The 9,193-nt window shown below is 40.2% G+C and overlaps 2 protein-coding genes across 2 annotated transcripts in view; one reads left to right on the forward strand and one right to left on the reverse strand.

The window, feature by feature from the left end:
• The window catches only part of LOC106535735 (calpain-5), a gene marked incomplete at its 3' end in the record, with an annotated part of 22,497 nt that overhangs the window by 1,245 nt on the left and 12,059 nt on the right, over nucleotides 1-9,193 (reverse strand). The window contains 6 exon segments of the mRNA XM_014032809.1: nucleotides 161-283; nucleotides 370-565; nucleotides 711-788; nucleotides 1,470-1,663; nucleotides 1,739-1,931; nucleotides 3,868-4,076. Coding sequence (XP_013888263.1) covers nucleotides 161-283; nucleotides 370-565; nucleotides 711-788; nucleotides 1,470-1,663; nucleotides 1,739-1,931; nucleotides 3,868-4,076 — 993 coding nt within the window.
• Nucleotides 4,085-6,763, forward strand: ompa (olfactory marker protein a). Its single transcript, XM_014032810.1, has 2 exons — nucleotides 4,085-5,189; nucleotides 5,938-6,763. The coding sequence occupies exons 1-2, from the start codon at nucleotides 5,127-5,129 to the stop codon at nucleotides 6,367-6,369; spliced, it is 495 nt and encodes a 164-aa protein (XP_013888264.1). The 5' UTR covers nucleotides 4,085-5,126; the 3' UTR covers nucleotides 6,370-6,763.

The following is a 9,193-nucleotide window of genomic DNA, read 5'->3' on the forward strand; positions in this document are numbered from 1 at the left end:
CCCCCCCCCCCCCCCCCCCCCCCCAGTCTTCAACTGGACGGTTGTATTAGCAGTTAGCATTAGCGTCTACTATTTTTTTTTATCCATTTAGTGTATTAGTGTTAGCAGAGCTAACGTTTTGGTTAGCTAAGCTGGAAACATCTTGAACGTGTTTGTTTACTCTGTGGATGTCGAAGCCAATAGCCAGGTTTTCTCCTCGCCCTTCTCTCAGAGTGGCTCTGCGGTCTTTCTGCTGCAGGCAGATCAGAACCTCATCCTTTGGTTTCTTCACATCAAACACGTACTGAAACACAAAACAAACACTCATCCAATCAGAGCGCAGATTCTAGACTTCTCTAAAACAAACAAAAAGGTGAACTGAAAGAACACCTGCGGGTTCTGGAGGAAGGTCTGCTTGTTATTGGTGCACCCGCCCGCCCGGTTGCAAAGCGGGTCATCGTGGCGCCGCCAGGAGCCCCGCATCACGGCCTCCTCCCAGGTCTTGTGGACACTCAGGTAGGACGTGTTGATGAGACGACAGAGGATGATATCTGTGAAGTTTGCGATGAAGTCATCAAAATTCATCCTGAGGAGAGGAAGAGGAGGAGGTGAGCAGAAATCCTGGATGATGAGTCGATTTAGGGAGACATTAGTTTAACAAGTGGATGCTGGAGATTGACAGCAGGTGACCTTACTTCACCAGCAGGGGGCAGAACTGGACTGGAACTCACCAGAACTCTCCGTCATCCTGCACAGTGACACCCATCTTCTCCCGCTCACTTTTACTGACCTTCTGCCACTCTTCAGAGCTAAAAATAAAACAAAAAACAAGAGACAAAGAGTTTGGTAATGTGAACTTAATTCTTTGAAGTAATGCTTGCTGAGTTTTAAGAAATTAAGAAAATTAAAATTGGTTTTGTTAAATAAGAGAAAGGCTGACGAGTGAGGTTCAGTTCACAAAAACATTTATTTTTATTCAAACTAATTTGCCAGCATGTTTCTACTTTTTTGCAAAATTACCTGCCAGAAGTTGTGCTTAAGAAGGAACCGACTCTTATTATATAACCAAGAAAATCATTGTTGAACTTTATTTTAGAAATAGAAAAAAGTCATCAAATGTTGCTGTTATGTCTGTAGCCTTAATTTAAAACACATTTTCTAATATCTCATGCATTTTTAAATATTTTGTTTGAAAAATATTCATTTCATTTAAAAACAAAACAAATGCTATGCATACAACAAAAAATACAAAACACAAAATGAAAGGTAGCAGAAAGAAGAAAAAAATTCTAGTCTTTTAGTCTCAGAAAAAAAATACTGGAACTGCTTTAGATTGTGGTTCCTGCTGGTTTAAAGGTGTTGAGAATCTGTTAAACCAGGAAGTGAATTCACAATTAAAGAAAATAATCTGTTTATGTGACATCACAGCAAATCAGAATATTTGGGTTTTCAGACCAGCTTTGTAAAAAAAAAAAAAAAAAAAACTCTACCTATCGCTCCAGGGCCCGTTCCACTCCTTCTCCCCCCAGGGGTTCCTCATCCGGATCATGTTGAGTTTGTCTGATTTGAAGAAGGCCAGCAGGCCGTGGCCGAGCCGAACTTTACGGACGTCCGTCACGGCGTACGCATGTCCCTTCACCAGACCGCAGCTCAGCTTGGCCTCCATGTCCGCCGCAGTGAGCGCCTGGAACAACACAAATACTGAGCAAAAACAAAACATTTGTCTTCCGTCCCGACGTGGGTTTGAGCTCCTGCTCACCCGGATGGAGCAGCTGATGAGGCCTCCTCTGTCGTGAACCTTCAGGACTCTGTCAAACAGCTCTTTGCGTTTCTCCTCGTTGGTTTTGAAGCCGTTCTCCGTCAAGTCCATCGGCTCGGACACGCCTCCGGTGAAGTTCACCAGCGCGTCGGCTGTGTTGCCCCCATCTAGACCTTCGTAGCACCCGCACATCCTCAAAAAAAAAAAAAAAAACCGCACACACAGCATACATTTAGGTAGGGCTGCAACAATGAATCGATAAAATCAATAAAAATCAATTATTAAAAGCGTGGGCGACGAATTTCATTATCAATTCGTTGGTTTGCGCGATTTATGCGTCCGTCGCCGTGTCACGGAGCCGTTTACATCACCCGCAGAGCGTTGTCAATGCTGGCTGACCTAAATAAAGTTTAGGAAGAAAAAAACCTCTACCTGTAAAGATCCGCCCTCTCTGAGACTCAGACAGAACCAACAAGTAAGAATTAAAGAAAAATCATAAATGTTAAATGTAAATAAATTCTAATTATAATAAATTAATAATAGTTTTACATCTAAAAATCATAATTTATTCTTTTTATCTATTTTCCTCATTCAGCAACCTATAAATTTCTGTTATGTTTAATGTAGGAGAAATGCACTTTTTATTCCAGTCGGTATTTAATACAGCTGGCAAAATAAATTGTTAAATATTTATGATGTGCTTCTGTTTTTTAATTCAGATTATATAAAAATCCTTCCTTTTATGAAAAGACCCTCTTGATTCAAGAAAAAACTCTTGTTTTTTTAAGAAAATGGCTGCTTATCAATTAATTGTTAGTCAATCTATAAGATAAATCAACTTCAGAAAAATTCATTAATCAATAACTTGTATCCCTAATTTATACAGGAATGAAATTAATTTATATCTACTCATATTTATGTAATAAAGCATTTTAATGATTTGGCCGATTTATCGAAAAAATAAATCGACAGATTAATCGATTATTAAAATAATCGTTAGTTGCAGCCCTACATTCAGGCCTGTTTTAATATTAGTTTCTTTATAAAAGACAGTTTTGTTGTTTCTTTGGACTGTAGCGAAACTAAAATTGTTCAGTCAGTCTTTCAGGATGCTCAGTAGGGTTGGGACAATATTGGGAAAAAAATAATCACGATTAATTGTGGTATTTAGCCGATGACAATTAATCCCCTGGAGTCCCTGGACCCCTGCATGCCCTGGTCACATGAACAATTTAAATCACTCTTTTGGGAAAGATTTGCTTTCCGTAAAAATCTGTTCCAAATTGTGTAAAAAGTACAGACTTCAGGCTACACATCAATGTTTAAATTGTGTTGATAGACCAAGTAAAACCGAAGTTATTATAAATAAATTACAAAACTTATTTTTAAATGTTCGTCATATTTGAAGCGGAGAGAAGCATCAAGCGGACTGACCAGGAAATCTCCAGTCAGTCTGCCTCTTGTGGCATTAATATTGTTAAGTGCCGAAAAATAATCGATTAAAGTTTTTCGGACGATTAATTGCACACGATAAGATTTTGCCCAACCCTAGAGCTCGGTGTTCAAAGAAGGACGACACTTTTAGCAAACAAGAGCCAAATTTCCTGCTTTCAACAAAAAACGAACAATAGCTTCTTATTCCCTTCTAATGTGAAATAAAAGATGCTCTCAAGAGAAAAAAAAGTAATTAGATGATTTTGTCAAGAAGAAGCCGTGTAAAAGAAACAGAGCTGAATTTTAAAATAATATCCAGCTCTTGATTCAGACTGGAGACCAAAGGATTTGTCAGCGTTTTACACCTTGCTGAAGTCATGAATCAGACATTAGGTGTGATTGTTTCAGCCTGGAGAAATGATGGAATCAAATCAGAATCTAAAGGGTAACGAGCCGAAACGGAGCGACCTGCTTCAGTATCTGCAGAGACATTTTGTTCACAGCCGAGGAGATGAAACATTCACTGTTAAACGTGTTGTGGCGTCTCCGGCACCTCCGACTCTCTGAGAACTTGGATAGTTTAGCTGGGAGAGAGTTACCAGGAACACCACATTTACAAAACGCTGACGACTCCAGTGTTCGTTAAACATCATCCCGGTGCTTTCAGGTGAAGACTGAACGGTTTAAGTGCTCACTTGGCGTAGGCCTTCTCCACCAGAGCGCTCCAGAACTCGTTCTTGTCGTTGGAGTGACAGTAGACCAGCTTGTCGTTCACCGTCGGGAGCCGGTCGTCGATCACCACGTCCACCCACTCGCCGAACCGCCAGAACCGGAAGTGGAAGATCCCGGCGTAGGATTCTGGTTTGTCCTTGTCCCACTCCTGGTCCTTCCAGTCCGGTATCACCTGGACACAGAACCTCATCTGTTAGAGCGGTTATTATTAATTATAAGAGTGTTTAAACTAAAATTAATCTCTGAAAACAAATAAGTATTTATTATCGCCCCTCAACACTAGTCTTTTATCTTTAACTATCAGAATAAATCAGCTTAAAATTTAAGTTTGGGCTTTTTTTTCTTATGATATATTCATCCAAACACTAAATTACAAAAAAGTCTCAGTTTCTACCTGACGTGAGCACCAATGACAGATTACAAAGTTTTTACCAAGGGAATGCCATTCATCCGTATCCTGAAAGTAATCCCTGCTGACATCGCATTAACGTTGATGTAACAGAGTAACACAAACACACCGACATCATTCGAAGACAGGTGGAGGATATAAATAAGCACGAGATCCATTGAGCCGAGACGAGCCGAGCTCCTGGGGTCCCTCAGGAAACTCCCAGCGTTCCCTCCTGTACGTCATCAACATCCCTGTTGCCTAGCGCCTTCTACATCACTCACCTGCTCTACACCTTTAAAATAATAGACTTTAGACCTTTTAAATTAAATTGTTTCCATATTATAATATAATAAGATATTTATATGAGCATTCTTTATTCGTTTTTTGGGAAAAATTACGACCTTTAGACTCATTTTATGCTTCATTTATGTATAAAAATCACTCATATTCTCATTAAAATGTATAAATGAGTGGTTAACGTCACATATCAGGCAAAATTATTAACGGGATCACAAATAACGACACAACAATGCTGTCAGAATAATTAGCTCTTTGAATCGATTTCATGTCCCAGAGCTCTCCCGGTCCTCTCAAGCCAGTCAATATGTCCTAACCAAAACTACCCTGTGGGCAGGAGGGGGGGAGGAACCGGCTGTGGGTTAATGTGAGAAACTGGTACACAGTGATGGAAACAGTCAGGAGGGGAGGAGGCGGTGATGAGTCTATAAAACGAAGAGGGAGGGATGGAGAGGGTGAGACTAAAACAAAATATTTGCCACAGCTCCATCCATCGCTGCACCTAAAACCAGGAGCGCGACCACGAAGACGGACATGGACACGACTCCCTCTGAGAAACTGGTGCTGGAATTTATTAAAGACACGGCTCTGACGGAGGTGAGCTTCACACTCTGAAATCACAACTTCTCACTTACAGACACACGACAGTGCCTTCACAACGTGTGTGCGGTTACGCTCAGAATAAAATGCAGCTAACTGAACAAACATCATCCCTGAGAGGATTATCATTAGGCACAACCTGTTTGTAGACATCTTCCTAAAACGTTGCGAACATGTGTTAAACACAAAAAAAATGAATATATTATTTTTGGTACCGAGCAGCTTTCTTAATGGATGCTTCATAGCAACATGTGTTTGCATTGAAACATCTTTCTGTTTTGGTGGATGCAACTGTTTTCGAGCTCATCTGCGCCTGACGTTCAGCCTTAAAACTCTGCTGCTCTGTGGGATCGCTCAGAGTCATTTAATCTGCATGTAAGCAGCCACAGAGGACACCCTCAGCTGATGATTCTGAAAGGATAAAGAGTTGAGGAGGAGTCTGTGTGCACCAGGATTCAGTCAGTTTAACTGCTGCGTCTGCAAATCACAAAACTAAATCAATGTGTGTTTGTGGCGTGGCTTTGAACGGGTTCATTGATTCAGCAGCACTGCTGTGATTTTTAAAAGCACACACTGGGACGGTGGTACATGCACTCTTTTGGTTCCTTTTGGTCAGATTGAAGCAAAGAAATTAAAAAGCCTTTTTTTAAAACATCTCACTGACAAGTTGAGAGTCAACCGAGAACCTGCTTCGAAGTTAAGTTTTGCAGTTCCTCTTACATTTGTGCGCTCTCTTCCTCTGCAGATGATGCGTCGTCGCGTGTCCTCCCTCCAGAAGACCGGACAGAAGCGTCAGGACGGCGAACGCCTGCTCCTCCCGCATGAAGCCGTGTACCGCCTGGACTTCTCCGTCCAGGAGCTGAACTTCTCCCGCTGGTACTTCTCGCTCTCGGGCCACGGCCGGGTCACCGTCACGGGCATCTCCCAGCACTGGACCCCCGACCTCACCAACCTGATGACCCGCCAGCTGCTGGAGCCCATCGGGACGTTCTGGCGGAACGCCGGGGACCCGGAGGACTCGCCGCTGAAGTGGCTGGAGGCGGACATGCAGGAGTTCGGGGAAAGGATTGCGGAGCTGGCCAAAGTGAGGAAGGTCATGTACTTCCTGCTCGCCTTCAAAGACGGAGCAGAGGCTGCAAATCTCAGCTGCTCCATCGAGTTCATCCCAGAGAAATGATCGATAACTCTCAGCCAGTAGAACCCTCGTCCAAACACTAGGAACGCATTTAAATGTTTGTTTTTTCTCACCATCAACATGTTCTCCACACGTCTACGTTATCTGTACTCATAGTCCCAAGAAAGCTAAATTTAATCCATAAGTATTTATAAAAAAGTTTAATTAGTTATTTAATAAAAGAACAAATGCAAAACAAAAAACAATAAAGCAAATATTTTAATAGTAACTCGTTTTACGTTTCTCATGGTGTTAATATTGTAAATTTTTTTGAAATCAAAACCTTTTGGAGGTAAAACAACAGTCAAATCAATTCTTTAGTCCAGTGGTCCCCAAACTACGGCCCGCGGGCCGGATCTGGCCCGCCTCCCCCATTTGGTCCGGCCCCAGAACAATACCAGAGAGCATTTAGTTTTTTTTTCATATATGTGTATTTATATTTGATTATGAAGTTGGACTTTTGCAATAAAATGTTCCTTAGTTATGAACTATTTTCGTTATTAACTATTATTAGTTAGTAACTATTTCATACATACACGCATATAACGTGACATTCTGTTCCACCCTTCTGCGGTCTGTGCCCCTATCTGGCAACCCCCAGAAAAAAAAAATCCTAAACCCGCCCCTCTCAAAGAGAGAATAGAATAATGGCGAAAAGATTAGGTAAGAGAAAAATTGATTCAGAATGCAGGGCATTTAAGCTGCAGTGGACAAACGATTATGTTTTTGTTCATCTGTCAAGAGGCGGTGGCGGTATTCAGAGAATACAATCTGCGGCGACACTATGAATCCCGTCACAAAGACAAGTATGATAGCTTGCAAGGCCAAATTCGAGCAAACAAACTCTCAAAGCTAAAAGATGGACTGTTAGCTCAGCAGAATACAGACTGTGAAGAACCCAGAGAGGGTTATTTGATTGTGCTTTCTGGAAAACAATAAATTTTTACATTTAGGCACTCCTGCAATTGTCACACTTTTTCTGTTACAAACTGACTCCGGCCCCCCACCAGAGAAGGGAAAAGTTACGTGGCACTTACAGGAAAAAGTTTGGGGACCCCTGCTTTAGTCACTAAAATAGTTGTAGTTTTTGACCAAATACAATAAAACAAACTAAAAAAGTGAATTCTTATTTTTTAAAAAGATTTCTTTAATGTTTTCAGTGCTTATAAATAGTGGCAGAGAATGATTTATTAAAGTTCCACTACAAATAACTGCTGCTTATAAGTAGATGTCCAATTTAAAAAGAAACTAGGGATTTTTTTTTCACCTATGTCTTACCCTTTGTGTTTTTAACAATTACAATAGGTACAACAAACAGTAGGGAAACAAATACAAAAATTAAAAATACATAAAAGAAAAAAAAAAAAAAACAATACACGAGTTATGAATTCCAGAGGAGTCAGTATCAAACCAGTACACCTGTGCTGTTGTATAACTTCTCATTAAATCGTCCCAGATTAGAAGTCTGAAGGTTTAAATAGGTCAAGTTTTTCATATTTGAATCTGTAGAATAAGAGTTCAACATCTTAAGCGAAACAAGTTCCTATATTTTTACCTGCTACAATTTTTTTAATTAGTTTTTCTTGTTCATGTAGCACAAACAAAACGGTCAGAATTTGAAGGGTGATCAAACTAAGAACAAGAATTTCTAACTAGATCTAAAACTAAAAAAGATTAAATTCACTGAAGGAACGCTGTTTTATTTCTTGTAATTTGACAAACAGTTTCTGTTTAAGCCTGTACAAACCGACTGCTTCAGGTTGATCTGTTGGATGTTGTGTGATTCAAATACCTGAAGTGATGTGCCAATAAAAGTGTTGATAGAATTCCTACCTGTCTTTGTTTCTCTGTTATTTTTTTAAATATTAAATCCTCCGTTGGTTTATGAGGTAATAATGTAATTTTACTAAAACCAGTTATAGTTTGAAATGATCTCCAGAGGTTTAAATTATTTTTTTTTTCGATCCAGTGTTTGTTTTGAACCATGAACGGTGTTTAGACAACTGGTGGGTCCACAGAGACGATGACACCTGGAAAACGCTTCGGTTTCCTTTCAGGTGATGGAAAAACACAGAGGGAGGACCTCTGAGACGAAACACAAGGAACGAACAGTGGAACAGGAGAAACACACAATCCACACAGGCTGGACACAGAGGCAGACCAGTAACCAACGTCACACCGTAATTACTTTTGTTCTAAACGTTCCAAGAAAACATGTTTCTGTAGGTTAGAGGCAAAAGAAACAAATCTGATGGACCTCCTGGACCAGAACAAAATGGCCACATTGTTCTCTCAACATTTTGTTCACAACTTTGTACGTTTCAGATCTTTGTCTCGTGGGCTGGTCCAATGACGCCCAAGTCTTGCGTCACATTTTCCAACCATCTTAAAAGGCAAAACAATAAGTTCAGAACACGTCTGGAAGGATCCTCCAAGTCCTCCTGCAGCCAACTGCGTGCAATTCAGCATTTTGTGTTTGTCGTTTTGTACAAAGAAACCCTTTGTTTTCATGTCTTTGAACCACCACATTTCTGGTGTCGCTGCCTTCATCTTCATCCAAGTAGCTCAGTCTCAGCTTGTGTCTAGAGATGTAAAGGCCCTGTGAAACTATAACGTTTTAGACAACTTATGCCAACTTGTGAAAATTAGTGCTGTACCAAACGATTATTTTCTAATTGATTAATCTAACGATTATTTTTTCGATTAATCGATTATTCTAACAACAAATCTAAAAGTTTTTCTGATGTGAGTGCACTGGATATTTACAATGTTTTCATCAAATTAACAAGAACAGTTCTTTAATATTGTAATATTTTCTGTAATAGTC

The sequence above is a fragment of the Austrofundulus limnaeus genome, unplaced genomic scaffold, assembly GCF_001266775.1.
Source record: "Austrofundulus limnaeus strain Quisiro unplaced genomic scaffold, Austrofundulus_limnaeus-1.0 Scaffold1545, whole genome shotgun sequence".
Lineage (NCBI taxonomy): Eukaryota > Metazoa > Chordata > Actinopteri > Cyprinodontiformes > Rivulidae > Austrofundulus > Austrofundulus limnaeus.

Coding starts and splice junctions, on each gene's coding strand:
- ompa (XM_014032810.1), top strand. CDS start 5,127: ATGGACACGACTCCCTCTGAGAAACTGGTGCTGGAATTTATTAAAGAC. Junction 5,190..5,937: donor AAGACACGGCTCTGACGGAG/GTGAGCTTCACA, acceptor CTTCCTCTGCAG/ATGATGCGTCGTCGCGTGTC.